This window comes from Heterodontus francisci, chromosome 5, assembly GCF_036365525.1.
Source record: "Heterodontus francisci isolate sHetFra1 chromosome 5, sHetFra1.hap1, whole genome shotgun sequence".
In the NCBI taxonomy this organism is placed as follows: domain Eukaryota; kingdom Metazoa; phylum Chordata; class Chondrichthyes; order Heterodontiformes; family Heterodontidae; genus Heterodontus; species Heterodontus francisci.
This window is the reverse complement of record NC_090375.1, coordinates 95006863-95027664: the sequence shown is the minus strand read 5'-3', so window position 1 is coordinate 95027664 and position 20802 is coordinate 95006863. Positions and strand designations below refer to the sequence as shown.

Sequence of the window (20802 nt, the reverse complement as noted above, 5' to 3'; positions counted from 1 at the left end):
TATAAATAGCTGAGGCACCAGCACTAATCCTTGCGGCACTGCACTAGTTACAGCCTGCCAACTTGAAAATGCCCCGTTTATACGCTCTGCTTCCTGCCCGTTAATCAATCCTCCATCCATGCTGATATATTACCCCCAACTCCATGAGCCCTTATCTTGCCTATTGTCCTTTATGTGTGACACTTTATTAAATGCCTTTTGGAAATCCAAGTATACTACATTTACTGGCTCCCCTTTAGCTACTCTGCTCGTTACATCCTGAAAAAACTCTAATAAATTTGTCAAACACAATTTTCCTTCCTAAAACCATGTTGACTCTGATCATGCTATGATTTTCAAAGTGCATTGTTAAGACTTCCTTAATATATTTCAGCATTTTCCCCAATACCTGCTGTCAGGCTAACTGGCCTTCCTGTCTTCTCTCTGCCTCCTGAAAGGAATTGAACTATCGGGAACGATTAGAGAAGCTCAAGGAGAGAAAGAGGAATGATATAAGTTTGAAATGACATAAGTTTTAATTAATGAAAAGTAGATTCAAAACAGAGTTAATACAAAAAAAATCTTGAAAGTGCTGTTGGATGCTCGGGCTGGGTGGGTTACAGTATAAAATGGGCAGGTTTGATGTGCCGAATGGCCATTTCTCATTGTCTTTTTGCTCTGCACTAATCAAGAAACCAAAATAAGACTACACGTGTCAGAAAGCTTGTACATGAGGCTTCAGACAAAAATATCAGTTGATCAGTTTGAATCCAGTATGTTCAAAAGTGAATGGAAACACTATTATTAGCTAAGAAATATTGTTCCCAAGTTTATTCTGCAGAAAGTCAGCCGTGTTTGATTTATTAATGTTTTTTTCAAACAAATGTAGTCAATCACCTTCCCTCTCTGCAGAGACCCAGAGAGTCAGTGTGATCCTGACTCTAAAGGAATATACCTGGCAGCAACAGATACATTACTTCAGGGACTGACAGATGAAAATCCTGCACTACAGTATGTAACCAATCATTAACTTGTTAAATGTTGCCAAGAGCGGGTCATTCATAAACATTCACAGTTCCTGTAGAATGCTGTCAGTTGACATTGATTACATTTGAAATAGGGATTTTTAAAAAGATTTTTGATGTGCTTTCTATTCAGACTGTATGTTAGAAACTTCTGGAGTCATGAAAATAGACTTCCAACTGGCACCCTGGACAGAATGATGGCCATTCTTGGATCATTGTATTGCAACAAGATAGAGACCCAGTACCTCAGCATAGCCACCAATGTGTTACTTGAAATGACCAGTCGCAGCCCTGACTATAACCGCGAGATGTTTGAATATCCCCTCTCTGAATGCAAATTTCAGGTAGATACACGAAGCTTGTTTGCTATGCTAGTTTAGCTTTTCATCTGTGTTTTTGTAGATTCAGATGTAATTTAACCTTTTGAAGACTGCAAATGCATTATTATTACAACAAAATGCATAGGCTTAACAGTTCACTTATTTTCCTAAGCTCTGATCTAAAATATAAATTTCTAATTTTTTTTATAATTGCATATGAATGATGCAGGCAAGGCTGGATTAATTATCCTCCATTTTTCATTTGCATACTGCTAATCAACAAGATCACTTTTTTGTGATGAGATTTGATTAGATTTTTCATACATCAAGTCTGGCCCGATTTCCTGGGTTCAACTTGATTTTTGCATTTCTTACTATCACCTTGCAATGAAAGTTACAAAACATCCTGTTTAGCCAGAGGAGCTCAGCGGGCCATTGCACACCTTCCTGGAGCTCATTATAAAACCTGCTGTTATAATTGAGTTAATGCCTTTTATTGCATGCTTACAGATGTTCTACAGCTGATCTCACTACATATATATATATATCTTTGGGCCTCCTTATCTCGAGAGACAATGGATATGCGCCTGGAGGTGGTCAGTGGTTTGTGAAGCAGCGCCTGGAGTGGCTATAAAGGCCAATTCTGGAGTGACAGGCTCTTCCACAGGTGCTGCAGAGAAATTTGTTTGTCGGGGCTGTATATATATATATATATATATATATATATATAAAAGGTTGATATATATTTGCTTCTCCAGCTTCTGCCCTTTATTTTTTAAAAACTACTTTAAAATAATCCATAGCTGCAGAGCCGTAGAGGAATTGAGTTCAAGTTTAACATTTATCACATTTTGCAAAATGTTATTGTATTTCGCTCATTGTTCTACAATCTGCACCTTTTTTTAGGATTATAGTATTGATTCAAGTTGGCATCAACGTAGTAGAATTCTTACTCCATTGTTTGTGGAAACTCAAGCTACACAGGGCAGTATTAGAAGACCATCACAAGAAGCATCTGCGACGGGTCAAAGGTCAATAGGTGGCCAAATTAGGGCCACCCTAACCCATTATGAGTTTACACCAACTCAGAATCCTGGTAAGTGCAACTCTATCTTTAATCTGTGGTGGCCTATTTATAAGACATTTTATCCTAGGGTGTGGTAGTGTACCGGTTATGTTACTGGACTAATAATCCAGAGAAAGCAACTTCAAATCTTAGCAGTTTGAGAATTTGAATGCAATTTAAAAAAAAATTGGAAATATAACGATGGTATCAGTAAAAGCGAACGTGCAGTTTTCACACTGTTGTGAAAACCCAATTTGTTCATTAATGTTCTTGATGGAAGGGTTGGAAAGCTACCGTCCTTATCCAGTCTGGCCTATGTACGACTCCAGTCCCATTCCAACATGGTTGACTCTTAACTGTCTTCTGAAATCACCAAAGACTCACTCCGAAGTCTCGCAGCCTACCTTCTCAGGGAAGCTAAAGGATAGGCAACAAATTTCCACCTTTCCAGGATATCAGCCTACCTAAAAACTGAGACTATAGTAGTCCAATTGACTGAGTGTTAGTAAGTCTCATATCCCAATGCCTTTTTAACTTGACTTCTTATATTTTAATTTGACCCCCAACAGACCCTCCGAAAGTTATCAACTTTTGGGATAATGTCGACAGTTTGTTCTTCTCACCTAAGGAAGGATATTTTTGCCTCTGAGAGTGTGCAACAAAGGTTCATTGGGCTGATTCTGGGATGAGGGGATTGTCCTAAGAGGAGAGATTGAGTAGATTAGGTATATATTTTCTAGCATTTAGAAGAATGACAGGTGATCTCATTGAAACGTATAAAATTCCTAAGGGGCTTATTAGGGTAGATTCTGGGAAGTTGTTTCCCTTGGCTGAGGAATCTAGAGCTTAGGGGGTCACAGTCTCAGAACAAGGGGTCGGCTATTTAGGACTAAGATGAGAAATTTCTTCACTCAAAGTGTTGTGGATCTTTGGAATCCTCTAGTTGACAGGGCTGTGGATGCTCAGTTGATGAGCATATTGAAAACAGAGATCGAAAGATTTTTGGTTACTAAAGGAATTAAGGGATATTGGGACAGTGCAGGAAGGAGCAGCTGAGTTAGATGATCAGCCATGATTTTATTGAATGTTAGAGCAGGCTCAAAGGGCCAAATGGCCGACTCCTGCTCCAGTTTCTTGTGTTCTTATCTGAGTTCCTAAATTGCCGATAGCGGAATGCTGTTTGACAAATGTCTAGATTTGTCGGACAAATAATATTCTAAATGTAAAAGGTGACTATTATCTTTTTGTTTATATTTGATGTCGCTTTCTAGGTGCACGGAATTTTAATTGGTTGACAGGGAGCACTTTGGACACTTTTGCGGAATACTCCCTTCCATCCTCAGAATCACTCTCCTCTTTGTTACTTGTGTATTCTAAACGGAGTGAGAGGCCACAGAGAGCAGCAATGAAACCTATTGGTCCAGACTTTGGCAAAAAGAGACTTGCTCTGCCAGGAGATGAAGTCAACGGTAAAACAAAAGGTATTCTTAGTTACATTTAGTATTTTTGTAATAATAGTTACTGAACTGAATACTTCAAAGGATCACCCATCGCTGTATCCAGTTGTGAATTAGAGAACACAACAGCAATAGTTATAAGTTTTTTTGTTGTGAATTGAACGCCAATGGTCACAGGTACATCTTCCGGGTTCTTCAGAATGAAACTGTTTTGTTTTGTTCATAAATCATTAATTGACAAACTAATTTCTTCATTTTCAGCTCAATAATAATATTTAGGGGCACCACTGCAACATAGTTGCATATCCTACCCATAGGGAAGTACTGAGCGCAGGTCCCTTCCCTTCCAGCCTTGGCCTTTGGGATATCCTCTTCTCCAATCTGCTTCAGCTTTAAACCAAACTCCTTCCTCACACTTTTTTCATTCTTTGTAGCTTCAAATATGCCCTCTCATCACCTTTGGGCTCCATGTCCCTGCAGCCTTCACCAGGCCATTTCCTCTCAACCATGAGTGTTTCAGCAGCCCCATAACATGATTATTGGTCCACCATGATGTCAACTAGAAGGCCATGCAGCCTTGTGTACAAGGTTGTGATTGGGTCCACGATCTACTCTCATGTCAGACCCTGGCTTTCTTTCCCAAGTTCTCTCCCTGGCTAAAGCTCCAACAGTCTGGTTTTCTGACTCACTGATTCATCTCACCCTGCCTGGCCCAGATTCTACCTCTGACCAAGTACACGTTGCTGTCTGTCTTAACCTTTTACAACTTTTTAATCAATAAAACTACATATGGACATGGTGGAATATGTACAGAAGAGGAAACTGATGGGAGAAAAAATTAAGGAATGTTCTGGGAGACAAATTGAGAAATACCATATTAGAACAATAACTTAAATTTATATAGCACCTTTAGTGTAATAAAATGTCCCAAGGCACTTCACAGGAGCATTATAATTCAAAATATGACATCAAGCCATATAAGGAGACATAAGGAGCTTGATCAATGAGGATAGGTTTTAAGGAATGTCTGACAGGAGGAAAGCGAGGTGGAGAGACGGCGAGGAGTAGAAAGGGTATTCGAGAACTTGGGGCTTGGGCAACTGAAGGGCCGGCCACCAAACGGCGAAGCGATTAAAATCAGGGATGCACAAGAGGCCACAATACAGATACCTGGGAGATAAAAGCAAAATACTGCGGATGCTGGAAATCTGAAATAAAAACAAGAAATGCTGGAACCACTCAGCAGGTCTGGCAGCATCTGTGGAAAGAGAAGCAGAGTTTCGGGTCAGTGACCCTTCTTCGGAAGGGAGAGTTGTGGGGCTGAAGGAGATTACAGAAACAGGGAGGGGCGAGGAGCAAAGATTTGTATAGCCTCAAGTTTATGGAGAGTAGAATGTGGGAGACCAGCCAGGAGTGTGTTGGGATAGTCAAATCTGGAGGTAACGAAGGCATGAATGAGAATTTCAGCAGCAGATGAGCTGAGACAGGGCGAAGTCGGGCGATGTTACGGAAATGGAAATAGGCGGTCTTAGTGATCGTGCGCATATGAGGTCAGAAGCCCATCTTTGGGCAAATATGACACCAAGGTTGTGAATAGTCTGTCTTAATCTCAGACTATTGCCAGGAAGAGGAATGGAGTCAGTAGCTAGGGAACGGAGTTTGGAGGAGGGACTGCAAACGATGACGTCAGTCTTCCCAGTATTTAATTGGAGGAAATTTTTTCTCATCTAGTACAGGGTTGTCAGATAAGCAGTCTGATGGTTTAGAAACAGAGGAGTTGAGAGAGGTGGTGGTGAGTTAGAGTTGGGTGTTGTCAGCATGCATGTGAAAACTAAAGCTGTGCTTTCGAGCCAAGTCAGGTGGATGGAATTAAGATACAGATCAGCCGTGATCTCATTGAATGACAGAATAAGCTCAACAGGCTGAACTCCTGTTCCTATTCAAGAATACAAAAGGAGTGCAAAACAAGTAGAATGAGATGAGGGGACACAGAATTTAGGAGTGGGGGGAAACAGAAGCACCAGGAAGGCACATACAGTGTTTAGGTTGTGAGCAATGCTATGGGTGACTGTCATGTTTTTATGCACTATAACAGTAGCTGACCAGAGGGCAGACATCCTACGCCTAAGGCGGCGATTCCTCAAAGATCGAGAGAAAGAAAACCTAATCTTTGCCAGAAGGAGCATTCAGGAAAAGCATCTGGCAAAGGTAATTCTACTTAACATTTTTTGAAAGTGCTTCAGCAGAAATAGTATTTAAAATTGTCAACCTCTAGGCAATGTGTTACCAAAACATGTGTTTACTTCACTGCTGTCCCCTCATAGTGTCTGTAGGCACCACTTTCTCCATCATAGGATGAACTCAGAAATAGGGTTATTCTTTTTAAACAAACATTATATACTGGGACAATCTAATATATTATAGTGCAACAAACAATACCTGGTTAAGCCAGGACAACTGTTGAAACTATGGACTTATATATTTTGTCAGCAATGGGCTTCATTTCAGGTAATTCTTTTTTGAGCCTTGTAGTTTACATCTATGAGCTCTAAAGCATCACCTTCCATAACTTATTGCTCTTCAAGTTTCTCTCATGTGGGATGATTCCCTCATGTCCAGATACAAATTTCTTGTAACTCGTCAAGAATATTTTGGAAAAATAACCAGATCGCAAGTGCCAAGCCTCTGCTGGTGTTGCCATTTTTGGTGTGCCAGAGCAGGGTCCCAGTGTTGACTGGTCATGTCTTTTATTGGATGACAGTGCCATCTTTATTTTTCTGCTACTAAGCAAAGAGAAATTTAACAGTTTCTGGGTTAGGCTTTTTGTTCCAGATACTGTTACACCTTGCTGAAAATGTGACTCTGAGGAGCTGAAATTAGTCACAGCAATATTTGTAATAAATGCATTACTGCATTCATATAAAATTCCTCTATGCTTTTTAATGTTTTTGGTAATCATTTAAAGTAAATGAGTTGGCAAATGCATTTAAATATTGCATAGGAACTTCATACAAATGCAGTAAGGTATTCATCACATATTGATGAGAACAATTTCATTTAAAGTTTTTGAAAATGAAGAAAAAATGAGAGGGTACTGAGTACTTTTGTTATTAAAGCACCCTCCCTGGGTTAAAAAGCATGCTTCTAATTGTAGTCATGGATGTTTAGTCTTTGCTTCACTGGAAAGTTGCTACTTTATTATAGTAAACCCTGACGAGTCCATTTGCCTTTGTAATGGGTAAATATAGACTTCGATGATCGAATAAAAAACAAATTAACCCACATTCATGGGGTGTGTGCATTGCTGGCTAGGACAGCATTTATTGCCCATCCCTAATTGCCCTTGAGAAGGTATGGCAAACGAGAAGGTATCGCAAATGAGCAGGCTAGATGCATTCAATATTACTTGATCTTTTCTCAGGAAATGAAAACTGAACAGAAGATGAAACGTGATGCACAGGTTACTCTTTACAGATGTTACCGTGTTGGAGATCTGCCTGACATTCAAATCAAATTCAGCAGCTTGATTGCCCCATTGCAGGCTCTAGCTCAGGTTTGTAAATAAAATCAACAACAACCTTAGCCTTTTGATCTAAATAATTCTATATTTTCTGACAAATACTTGCTGGCTTTCTTTTGGCAAATTTATTTTTCTATGTCTTTACCATTCACCTGCAACGTGTACAGTAACTTTGCAATGCTTTTATTTGGATGTATAGAATACTTTTTGACTTTAATATTTACTCCCACTGTGTACACCTCAAATAAAGCTCTGCACAGAAATGATAAATTACTTGTTAAAGCTTTTTGTCTTCAGCATAACTTGGGTTGAAAAATTTTGAGTTGGCTCTTGTCAAAGCTACTTCAGTGACTGCAATCTAGGTGTTATGAGTTACACTTAAGGTTAAAAAAAAAGTGGTAAATAACCAGCAAAATGGTGAAGACTGCCGGGGATTGTTGTAACAATTCTGGAAGATTATTGAACAGAGGGTTTTCAGTTCTAATTCATCATAAAAATTCAAGTAGAACAAGATCAGTCAGACCCAGCCTTCTGGGCAGTGTTGTACCCTACTATTGACTTTCCATTTGAGGTGGAGGGGGCACAATGTAAATGAGTCTTTGACTTTCAAAATCTTTAAGCAGTGCTATTTGTAGCAGCTCTTTGCTAAGTCTTGTTGCAGAGTGAATTCTCAGGTGATAGTTACAGAAATTATACCAGAATTTGTCATTGTTTTGCAGAAAGACCATTCACTTGCTAAACAACTTTTCAGTGCTCTATTTTCTGGAATTCTGGAAGAAGTGAAGAAATCTAAAACGGCTGCTGAAATGAGTGACATCGGAAAACAGCTCATGAAACATTTTAATTGTTTGCTTAGTAGTACAACTTTGTGTTTTCCACCATTTGTGACCTGTATTCAGGTAAGGAAAGCTGCTGCTTAATATAATTACAATTTATTAATTTACTGATTACAATTTTGAGATCTGTTTTGGGAAGGTGTAGCTGCTGTCAATCAAATTAATTGTAATGAGCCTTTATTGGTATGCTGCTGTCAAAAGTTTGAATCACAGCTGTTAAATTTATAAACCTTCTTAAAATGATTATTACAGTAATAGAGTTAGAAGCTGTATGTCAAAATTGGTTAGTCAGCTGGTTGATCTTCATGGCAAGCCTTGTTTGTACAATTATTTCATTGTGTTGTGTATCAGTTTCAATGCTGGATTTCTTGCTTTTCTATAGCACTGCACATATTAAATCAGATGCTTTAAAGTGTTTTACATTAAGGAAGAAAAAGCAGTGGACGGAGACAGAGGGAAAATGGATAAGGCTTGGGATCAAGTGCTGAAGTATTCGAAGATTTTTAAAAACAGGAAGAGAGGGTAGCAAGGCAGAGAGAACAGGGTAAGGAGTTCCAGAGATCAGGCATGTAGTGTTTCAATGATCAGCCACCAGTGGTGAAGTGAAGAATGGAATATCCGAAATAGAGTTAGAGGAGTGGACGGTTCAAGTAAGGATGTAAGATTACAGGAAATGACTTAAGGTAGGGTGGGGCAAGGCCAGGGAAAGTTTGAAAGTGAGGATGATATTCCTAAAGTCAATGCGTTGAGGGATGGTGAGCCAGTGGAGTTGGGAGAGGGTGAGGACCATGGGTATGTGGAGCTTTATGTGAGTGTGGATATAGGTTACAGCATTTTGAATAAGTTGTAACATTGGAGGATTGAAGTGGGAAAACTGATAGGTGCAAAGGTCATTTAACCCCTCGAGCCTGTTCCTCCATTCATTGAGATCAAGGCTGATCTGTGATCTTACTCCATATATCCACCCCATATCACTTAATACCATTGGATAACAAAAATCTATTAATCTAAGATTTAAAATTTACAATTGATCTAGCATCAGTAGCTGTTTGCAGAAGAGAGTCCTCTTTACAGGTAGAAACGTTTCCTAACTTCACTCCTGAAAGGTCTGGTTGTAATTTTTAGATTATGCCCCCTAGTCCGACACTCCCCAACCAGCAAAACTAGGGTAGGTGGAGATACACTATTAGTTCCCCTTAATATTCTGAAAACTTTGATCATATCACCTATTAATTTTCTAAATTCAATGTAATTCGACCCGAATTTGTGCAATCTCTCTTTGTAATTTAACCTTGGATGCCAGGTACCATTCTGGAAAACCCATGCTGCACTCCCTCCAAGGCCAAAAGATCTTTTGTAAGGTCTGGTGCCCAGAACTGCACACAGTACTCCAAGTATGGTCGAACCACTGCTTTGTATAGCTGAAGCATGACTTCTGCCTCCTTATATTGTCGTCCTCTAGTGATGGAAGGAGTCGTCGGCAGTGCTGTCAAGCAGCACTTGCTCAGCAATAACCTGCTTACTGATGCTCAGTTTGGGTTCCGCCAGGGCCACTCAGCTCCTGACCTCATTACAGCCTTGGTCCAAACATGGACAAAATAGCTGAACTCCAGAGATGCGGTGAGATTGAATGCCCTTGACATCAAGGCAGCATTTGACCTAGTATGGCATCAAGGAGCCCCAGCAAAACTGGAGTCAATGGGAATCAGGGGGAAAACTCTCCACTGGTTGGAGTCACACCTAGCACAAAGGATGATGGTTGTGGTTGATGGAGGTCAATAATCTCAGTCCCAGGACATCACTGCAGGAGTTCCTCAGGGTAGTGTCCTAGGCACAACCATCTTCAGCTGCTTCATCAATGACCTTCCCTCCATCATAAGGTCAGAGGTGGGGATGATCGCTAATATTGCACAATTTTCAGCACCATTTACGACTCCTCAGATACTGAAGCAGCCTGTGTCCATATGCAGCAAGACCTGGGCAACATCCAGGCATGGGCTGATAAGTGGCAAGTAACATTCGCACCACACATGTAGGCAGGCAATGACCATCTCAAACAAGAGAGAACCTAACCATCTCCCCTTGATGTACAGTGGCATTACCATCACTGAATGCCCCACGATCAATATTCTGGGGGTTACCATTGACCAGAAATTTAACTGGATCAGCCATATAAATACTGTGGTTGCAAGAGCAGGTCAGAAGCTGGGAATTCTGTGGCGAGTAACTTACCTCCTGTCTCCCCAAAGCCTGTCCACCATCTACAAGGCACAAGTCAGGAGTGTGATGGAATACTCTCCACTTGCCTGGATGGGTGCGGCTCCAACAACACTCAAGAAGCTCAACACCATCCAGGACAAAACAGCCTGCTTGATTGACACCCCATCCACAACTTCAAAATTCACTCCCTTCACCACTCACACACAGTGGCAGCAGTGTGTACCTTCTACAAGATACACTGCAGCAACTTACCAAGGATCCTTAGACAGCACCTTCCAAACCCACGGTTTCTACCTAGAACAAGGGCAGCAGATGCATGGGAACACCACCACCTGCAAGTTCCCCTCCAAGTCACACACCAACTTGACTTGGAACTATATCACTGTTCCTTCACTTTCTCTGGGTCAAAATCCTGGAACTCCCTTCCTAACAGCACTGTTGGTGGACCTACACCGCAAGGACTGCAGCAGTTCCAGAAAGCAGCTCATCACCACCTTCTCAAGGGCAATTAGGGATGGGCAATAAATGCTGGCCTAGCCAGCAATGCCTGCATCCCATGAACAAATAAAAAAAAGATATAAAGGCCTGCATTCCATTAGCTTTTTTATTATTTTTCTGTATCTGTTCATGACATTTGAATGATTTGTGTACCTGGATCCCCAAGACTATTTGGACCTTCACTGTTTCTAGCTTTTTACTATATGGAAAGTATCCTGTTCTATACTTTTTAGATCCAAAATGGATAACCTCATATTTACCCCCATTGGACATACACTGTGGCAAATGGATTTCATTCACTTAATCTATCAATATCTCTTTGTAATTTTATGCTTCCATCTACACTGCTTGCAATACCACTCATCTTGTGCATTGGCGAAGTTGAGCCTTGCACAGATGTGAGAGAGGAAGAGGGAGGCATTTTCTTTGGAGTAAAAGCAGATCTGGTAATGGACTGCATTTGGGGAAGGAAGCTGAGCTTGGGGTACCTCAGCAGTACTCTGAAGTTTCGCACTTCATGATTCAAAAGAAAAACTTTTGTTTTTTTCCTGGTGTTAATGTTGGACAGGTCGTTCAAGAGTGTTGCAATATCCCTTGCATCAATGAAAAAGCACAGCCGATAAGTGGAAGAGATTCCATGCTTCTGGATGATACTGTTTAGGGAGTATCATGCAAATAATAAAGAGGAAGGATCGAGTTGGAACCTTGATTCCCTTCTCTTCATTATTTACATACTGTCATGTATGAATAGAAGCAAGAAAGATCGCTGCCATGAATAGGAGAGACATTGAAGAGAATATTGTCACAGATGAGAAATAAGGACAGAAGGAACACCATGATTACAGTTGCATATTGTTTGTAGCTTTAGTTAGTGGAGTTTCAGTGTTCTGTGCAGGGCAGAAGCCAGATTGAAGGATATTGAAAAAGGAGGTGGGAATTGGTTTTTGTGGCAACACTTTCCAGGACATTGCCTTATATCCAACAATTTTTATTGCCAATGATTAAAATAGTGTGGTTTAGGATAGGTTTCTGTAGAGGTGATAATGTCAGCATTGAGGTAATTGGGGTTCATGATGTTGGCAGGCATCGGTTGAGGTGAAAAAGGGTGCTTAAGCAATGGGTTTGGAAGTAGTTGCACAATTGGGAATATTTTATGAATGAGATGAATCTTGAGGGAAAGATGGGGAGAAACTGCAGAGAAGAAAATTGATAAACGTTCAGTTGAATGGAGAGCAGGAAGAAGGGCTTGGAGTTGAGGGATAGTCAGAGTTGTCAGCGATAAAATATGGATGGCTTTGATTTCGGACATTTAGAAGCTTATATTGATCCAGAATTTGCTGGAATACTTTGGCATAACTAAGCATAAGAGTCGAGTTACACTTGTTTCCTGAGGAACTTATCACTTAACTGATTACGCCAGTTGTACACACAAATTTCTTTCTTCATTTGCACTGTTTCAAAATAAGTCAACTGAAACAAAAACAAGCAATGCTGGAAATACTCAGCAGGTCTGGCAGCATCTATGGGGAGAGAAGCAGAGTTAACGTTTCAGGTCAGTGACCCTTCTTCAGAACTGGCAAATATTAAAAATGTGAAAGGTTATAAGCAAGTAAAGCGGGGGTGGGGCAAGAGATAAAAAAGAAGGTGTAGATAGAACAAGGTCACAGAATAGCTGACCAGAAGGTCATAGAGCAAAGGCAAACAATATGTTAATGGTGTGTTGAAAGACAAAGCATTAGTACTGATAGGGTGTTAACGGACTGAAAATTGAACAGCCGCAAGTACAAACATGAAAAAAACCAGTGGGTAAGCAAACTGAACAAACTAAGATGAAATAAAATAAAACAAACACAAAAAAAAATATATAAAAAATGAAAAATATAACTAAAAATAAAAGTAAAATGGGGGGCCCTTAATGCTCTGAAATTATTGAACTCAATGTTCAGTCCGGCAGGCTGTAGTGTGCCTAATCGGTAAATGAGTTGCTGTTCCTCGAGCTTGCATTGATGTTCACTGTAACACTGTAGCAATCCCAGGACAGAGATGTGAGCATGAGAGCAGGGGGGAGTGTTGAAATGGCAAGCAACTGGAAGCTCGGGGTCCTGCTTGCAGACTGAGCTGAGGTCAACTGAAACCATCTATTGCTTATTTACATAGCTCTGTCCACATGCAAAAGACCAGCTCTTACAAGTTTCCTACATTTGTATCAATAATGCACTGGCGTGGATTTATCCAGAAAATGTTAAACCCAGCAGGACCCGAGGTCACCCGATATTGGCATAACTGGAGGGGTAGCTGCATTTTCCAGGACTAAAACTTCATTTGCAGATTCCTTGTTCAAAATACCATTGTTATTTCTCTTTATTTTGATAATTTTGACTGTTAAATAAAAACTCCAGCGCTTGCCCTTGAGATTTAAACATTTTTTTGAGTTTCTCTCCAAAGCACCATTAATTTATTTGAATGAGCATGCAACCTAAATACATAAATTGCAAGATCCAGAGTATTCTTCATCGTGCACATATAGTTTTTAAAGAATGGTGGTCAAGAAGTTTCTTTTTACCACTTATATTTTGTAAATAACTAAAGCACGATTGTAGAGTTCTTTGGCTTGCTCTCGTGTAAGATTAAGTGGTCCAGTCCAATATGACTGCTCTGGTCAGTTAGCAAACGAGTTTAAGGTTGCACCAGGTGGCTTTGATGTTGCAGAAGTGGTTTTTGTACCAAGGGAAGCAATGGGGCTGCAATGAGATTGAGATGTAAAAGGGATAAGAAAGTTGGTTGAAATACAGAGGGGCGAGTTCAGGTGAAAATTAATATAATTGAACAAGGCGTCACTTCCTGTCTTGGCTGCAATGGCACAGGAGAGATGATTTTGGTGAGGATAACCTCTGGAGATTTAGGCGAACAGCAGATAAGGAGGGCCCTAAAGAGGAGATGGTTGAGGTGATTGAATATGTTCAACTAAGTTCTGTTCTTTGGAACTTGCTTCATAAATCCTCCACCCTAAAAACAAATTCAAAACCCATTTCTTTGACCAAGTTTTGAATCACTCCTAATCTCTTCCTTCCATCTCGAGTCCTTTTTTGCTTGCACCTTTGTGAAGCACTTGGGGCATTTTCTTGCATTGAAAGTGATATATAAATGCAAGTTGTTGTTAGCATCAAAAAAACACAATATGCCAAATGAGAAATATTAATTAATTGGTTGGAAACTTAAATTAAATTTTTAATGGAAAAAACCCTAGTTAACTTTCAAGAAAAAACTGACAAGCAAGTTGGCAATCTGCAATTTGCAAGCAATTTGCATCTGAAATACCAGGAGATCGAATTGGAAACACAAGTCTAACAAGAAGCCCAACCAGGACAATGCTTTGGCTAACTGAGTCGATTATCCAGATCACCCTTGTTAGTGGGACATTCAAAGCCATCTTGAGGCATTCATGAATGGAGGCGCACCTCCCGGGGTAAATACTGATAATACCACCTGAGAGAGGTTTTGGGTTTTAGACTTTGGACTTCATGAAAAACAAAGGAGATTGAGAGAACCGTGTGACCATCTCCCCAGGCTGTGAAAAACTGGGAGTTTTGTTACACACGAGACAAGCAGTAACAGAGTGTGCAGCAGCAGAGAAGGCTGTGTGCCTCCCTTTCTCTCTCTCCAGAAAACCTCAAGTTTGAAAACAGTCTGTGACTGTGGACCCTCCAGCCAGAGACCAGGGGAAGAGAGCCACCTACAATTCTGCCACCAAAATCCTGAGCAAAGTGGGCGAACCGCAAAGTATACTTTGACCAGCCAAAGACTTCAAGAATATAGCTCCAGCTGGAAGGTGACCGAATCATCCAATCTCAGATTGTGTATTAAACTTTTATTTATTCTGGACTGTAATCCAACCAAAAAACCTACTTTCCACTTTGTAATCTTTTAGTGTATGTGTGAGATCCTTGTGTGAATGCGTAGCTTTTTTTTTATTATTTTAGATCAGGTTTAGCTTGTTGAGTACAATAAACTTACCTCTTGTTTAAACTTAAGAAAATCTGTCCGATTGGTTCTTTCATGATCACATAAAAGGTAAAAGACTCACTGAGTGGTAAGTGTAACTGCTATTTAAAAAGGAATAAACCCTGTTGTGGTCAAGTAAGAGGAAGGGCAAGAGGGGCGACTGTGACCCCCTCCTCACCTGGCCGTAACACTAGACATGAATGTTAATCAATAATTAGCGCAAGGAAAGGTCATGGGGATTGCTGTAATGTTTAGCAATGCTAAAATAGGAAACCTATTGTAAAAATATGTAGAATATATATTGAATTTAGTACCTTTTTAAGGCTGCGTCTGCTGACAACACAACCGTTAGGTGGCGCTGTAACGACACGTGCAGATGCATCCTCCTTGACTGAAACATCACTGTCTGCGACATCTCAGGCAGCTGCTAGTAACAAATATTGCACTGCTCAATTTGACAGAAAAAAACAATTGAATCCAATCCTCCTCAGCCCTCAACAGCCACGATCGCTGCCTCCACCATCGCAGCCATTGAGGGGTGAGTCGACACTCAGACGTCATTACATCTGATGTCTTTACGTGATGATGTCGCCGCGCACATGTGCGGATTCATATTGGCAAGCTGGCAAATGTTTGGGCGCACTGATGACGTCGGCAGTCGCTCTGCGCGTGCTCTGCGTTGTCAGGATACACTTTTTTTTAAAGGTTGCGTAAAAGATAAAAGGAAAGTAACTTTTTCTGTTTCAATTGGACTGATTAAATTTAATCTCAATTTACAGTCTGCATCTACCTAAGCAGTTACTTACCCTTGGGTAAGTTGTGCTTTTGCTGGATTTATACATTATAGAAATTAAGTCATCACTTTTCTTATAAAAACTTGTTGGATTTGGAAATAAAGATTAAATAACATAGGTTTTGATGTGTTGCACTGTACAGTACTATTCTGTTTTGCTTTGCAAGGATATGAGTCATCAGCACACAGATCTACTGAATCTTGATCCCTCTATTGTAAGTTCAACCGCCTTAACCAGTTTACAGCAGCCAATGGGAATTCTGCTTCTGGAGCTGAGTTTAATCCATCACACCCCTCTAGAAGGACCTTCAGCAAAGAGAGCACGAGGCAGAAACCAGCTACCTCCTGACACTGCCCGATGGGTAGAGCTGGCTAAGTGAGTCTCTGCATGACTTTTAAAATACTAAAGCTACCTGTTATAAAAATGTACTTTTCCTTTTATATTGCTTTTCTTCCTCCTTCATCCAAAAGCACTGATTTTTGCCACAGTTCCTTCTGAACATCTGGCCAAAGTAATTTTGTGTGAGCCTAGCTTTTGAGTCTAGATTTGAAGTATCATTGGGCTTTTCAGCTTTCTCATTAGCTCATGATGATGCAACTATCCACTTAGCAACTTGAATAATGTAAAAATGTACTTTGACTTTGGTGGACATGGGGGCTGAAAACACTGAATGCTTGCCTTTGATCTTTGTGCAGGTTGTACCGATCACTAGGGAATTATGATGTCCTGCGTGGGATCTTCAGTGAAAAAATTGGTACAAAGTCAATCACTCAAAAGGCACTGTTGGCAGAAGCAAAAAGTGATTATGCAGAGGCTGTACAGTTATATGATCAGGTAAAAGTGTTCAGAGTCATAGAGTTGTACAGCATAGAAACAGGCCCTTCGGCCCACTGCGTCTATGCCAGCCATCATGCCTATCTATACTAATCCCACCTGCCTGCATTAATTCCATATCCCTTTATGCCTTGCTCATTCAAGTACCTGTCCAGATGCCTCTTAAATGTCGCTACTGTTCCTGCCTCCACCACCTCCTCAGGCAGCTCATTCCGGATACCCACTATTCTTTGTATGAAAAATTTACCCCTTTGATCCCCTTTAAACCTCCTCCCTCTCACCTTAAATCTATGCCCTCTAGTTTTAGTCACCCCTACCATGGGAAACAAACTCTGGCTATCTACCCTATCTATGCCTCTCATAATTTTATATACCTCTATCATGTCCCCTCTCAGCCTCTCCAATCTCTCTTTATAACTCAAGCTCTCCAAACCAGGCAACATCCTTGTGAATCTTTTCGGCATCCTTTCGAGCTTAATCACATCTTTCCTGTAGTGCGGTGACCAGAACTGCACACAGTACTCCAAATGCGACCTAACCAGCGTTATGTACAACCGTAACATGACGTCCCAACTCTTGTACTCAGTGCCTCAGCTGATGAAGGCAAGCATGCCATACGCCTTCTTCACCACCCTGTCTACCTGTGTTGCCACTTTCAGGGAACTGTGAACTTGCACCCCAAGGTGTCTCTGTTCAACAACACTCCCCAGGGCCCTGCCATTCACTGTATATGTCCTGCCCTGGTTTAACTTCCCAAAATGCATCACTTCGCACTTGTCTGCGTTAAATTCCATTTGCCACTCCCTTGCCCACTTTCCCAGTTGATCTATATCCTGTTGTAACCTTAGACAACCTTCTTCACTGTCCACTATACCACCAATTTTGGTGTCATCTGCAAACTTACTAATCATACCCCTTACATTCACATCCAAGTCATTAATATATATGACAAACAACAGAGGGCCCAGCACCGATCCCTGCGGCACACCACTGGTCACCGGCCTCCAACCCTCCACTACCACCCTCTGCCTCCTATCACCAAGCCAATTTTGTATCCAATTTGCTAGCTCACCCTGGATCCCATGTGTTTGAACCTTCTGGACCAGCCTACCATGCGGGACCTTGTCAAAGGCCTTGCTAAAGTCCATGTAGACAAAGTCCATCCCTTGCCCTCGTCAATCCTCTTGGTCACCTCCTCGAAAAACTCAATCAAATTCGTGAGACATGATTTCCTGCGCAGAAAGCCATGCTGACTCTCCCTAATCAGACCATGCCTTTCCAGATGCATATAAATCCTGTCTCTCAGAATCCCTTCCAATAATTTTCCCACCACTTATGTAAGGCTTACTGGCCTGTAGTTTCCTGGCTTATCCCTGCTGCCCTTCTTAAATAAAGGCACAACATTAGCTATCCTCCAGTCTTCCAGTACCTCACCCTTGGCTAACGATGATACAAAAATCTCGGCCAGGGCCCCAACAATCTCGTCCCTTGCTTCCCAGAGCATCCTAGGATACACCTGGTCAGGCCCTGGGGATTTATCCAACTTAATATGCTTCAAAACCTCCAACACCACCTCCTTTATAATGTTGGCATGCTCCAGGATATCAGTGTTCCCTCCCTTGAACTCACTAGCTTCCATGACCTTCTCCACAGTAAATATGGATAAGAAATATTCATTTAAGACCCCGCCCATTTCCCGTGGCTCCACACATAGATTGCCACACTGGTCCTTAAGGGGACCTACTGTCTCCCTAGCTACCCTTTTACTCTTAATATACTTAGAGAATCTTTTAGGATTCTCCTTTATCTTATCTGCCAGGGAAATCTCATGGCCCCTTTTCGCCCTCCTAATTTCCTTCTTAAGTGTAGTCCTACATCCCCTATACTCCTCGAGGAACTCGCTCGATCCCAGCTGCCTATACCTGACATATGCCTCCTTCTTTGTCCTGACCACACCCTCAATATCCCTCTTCAATCAAGGTTCCTTAAACTTGCCAGCCTTGCCCTTCCATCTGACAGGAACATGCCGGCCCTGAACTCTTCCTATCTCACTTTTAAAAGCCTCTCACTTGCCAAACGTCCCTTTACCTGTAAACAGCCTCTCCCAATCAACTTTTGAAAGTTCCTGTCGAAATTAGCCTTTCCCCAATTTAGGACTTCAACCTGAGGACCAGTCCTATCCTTTTGCATGACTGTGAGAATACTGATAATCTAACCACTGTGATAATAGTCTGCCCTTCCTGTTCCAGAGGTAGAGAGAAGTCTTCTGTTCACAGATATCACTATACTCAAAAGGTTGTGATTTTAGCACAATGAATTGAAAATGTTTTGTGTACCATGGGAGCCAATTGTATATTTTCTTTGCAACACAGTAACGGAATAGTAGAATGTAGGCATCACTCTTTCTTTTGTTTGCTAGCTGTGGGCATCATCAGCAAGGCTACACTTATTGCCTATCTCCATCTGTGCTGAGAAAGTGGTGGTGAGGTTGCATTAACCTTGTGGTGATAGTGCTCCCGCAAAAGCATTGGACAGGGGGTTTGAATTGGACAGTGAGCCATGATAAAGGATATATGTCCAAGTCAGGCTGGTGTTTGACTTGGACAGGGACTTGGTGGTACTTTACTGATGATCCATCTCACTGGTTAAGGTTTTTTGCCCATTTTTAACAGTGTTTTGGTGCAATGTAAAAGGAAAATGTGGGGACAAATTCATGGATTGTTTTATCGTTAAAATTCATGGAATGAACCCACTAAGAATCAAAGTAAATCTGGTGTAGGCATTGCTTATATTGTATCTGTATGAATACTTTTATTTCCCCTGGCAGAGCCTTTTATTTTGAAAGTTTCTTGTCATTTTGCCTTTTTTGTTGCAGGCCTGCAGGTCCTTTTCTTTGTTTGTATATGTATGGCAGCATTAAGTAGTAATAGGAGCGTTCCATGAATTGTACTGTAATATCTTTAATCTACAATTATAGTGTTTATGTGGATTTGATTTGGCAGGCCCTGAATTCCGAAGAGTGGGCAGATGGAAACCCTACAGATGCAGAGAAAGACTTTTGGGATATTGCAGCTCTGGAGTGTTACAGTCACCTGACTGAATGGAAGTCACTGGAATACTGTTCCACTGTCAACATCAGTGACAAAACACCTGTAAATTTAGAGGAGATATGGACTGATCCTTTCTATCAGGTGAGCGAAGGTGCTTCAAGTTTCAGGCACGTTCAGTATTTCAACACCATTGACTTCAGATGCGTTTATTATCTGGTAAGATTAAGTGCATGGTGAAATTCAATGGCAGTCTCTTAGTAGACAAAACCTTGTCTCCAGAAACTTTGTTTAAAAGTAATTTACAAAAATGATGGTTAACGTTGGCACCCTTCTGTTTTGTTTGGTGCTCATTTGAGTTGTTCAAGATGTTATTGAGCACACCCATCTTCAGCCAGAAGTGCTGAGTGGGTGATCCATCTCGGCCTCCTCCTGAGGTCCCCAGCATCACAGATGCCAGTCTCCAGCCAATCTGATTCACTCCACGTGATATCAAGAAACGGCTGAAGGCACTGGATACTGTAAAGGCTATGGGCCCTGACAACATTCCGGCAATAGTATTGAAGACTTGTGCTCCAGAACTGGCCGCGCCTGTAGCCAAGCTGTTCCAGTACAGCTACAACACTGGCATCTTCCTGAACATGTGGAAAATTGCCCAGGTATGTCCTGTACACAAACAGCAGGACAAATCCAATCTGGCTATCCTGTCAGTCTACTCTTGATCATCAGCAAAGTAATGGAAGGTGTCATCAACAGTGCTGTCAAGCGCCACTTTAACAGCAATAACCTGCTCACTGATGCTCAGTTTGCGTTCCACCAGGGCCACTCGGTTCCTGACCTCATTACAGCCTTGGTCCAAACATGGACAAAAGAGTTGAACGCAAGGCGAGGTGAGAGTGATTGCCCTCGATATCAAGGCAGTTTTTGACTGAGTGTTGCATCAAGGAGCCCTAGCCAAACTAATGTCAATGGGAATCTAGGTGAAAACTCTCCACTGGTTGGAATCATACCTAGCATACAGGAAGATGATTGTGATTGTTGGAGGCCAGTCATCTCAGCCTCAGAACATCGCTGCAGGAGTTCCTCAGGGTAGTGTCCGAGGCACAACCATCTTCATCTGCTTCATCAATGACCTTCCCTCCATCATAAGGTCAGAAGTGGGGATGTTTGCTGATTGTACGATGTTCAGTACCATTTGCAACTC

At 41.3% G+C, this 20802-nt stretch overlaps 1 protein-coding gene across 4 annotated transcripts in view; it reads left to right on the top strand.

Annotated features, from left to right (window-relative positions):
• Window positions 1-20802, top strand: part of prkdc (protein kinase, DNA-activated, catalytic subunit) — a 283563-nt gene that overhangs the window by 191988 nt on the left and 70773 nt on the right. For all 4 annotated transcript variants that reach the window (XM_068031803.1, XM_068031802.1, XM_068031801.1 and 1 more), the window contains exons 56-65: window positions 892-990; window positions 1138-1348; window positions 2231-2420; window positions 3662-3871; window positions 5943-6055; window positions 7269-7400; window positions 8087-8266; window positions 15884-16092; window positions 16413-16551; window positions 19554-19742. In XM_068031803.1, coding sequence (XP_067887904.1) covers window positions 892-990; window positions 1138-1348; window positions 2231-2420; window positions 3662-3871; window positions 5943-6055; window positions 7269-7400; window positions 8087-8266; window positions 15884-16092; window positions 16413-16551; window positions 19554-19742 — 1672 coding nt within the window. The remainder of the gene's footprint in view (window positions 1-891; window positions 991-1137; window positions 1349-2230; window positions 2421-3661; window positions 3872-5942; window positions 6056-7268; window positions 7401-8086; window positions 8267-15883; window positions 16093-16412; window positions 16552-19553; window positions 19743-20802) is intronic.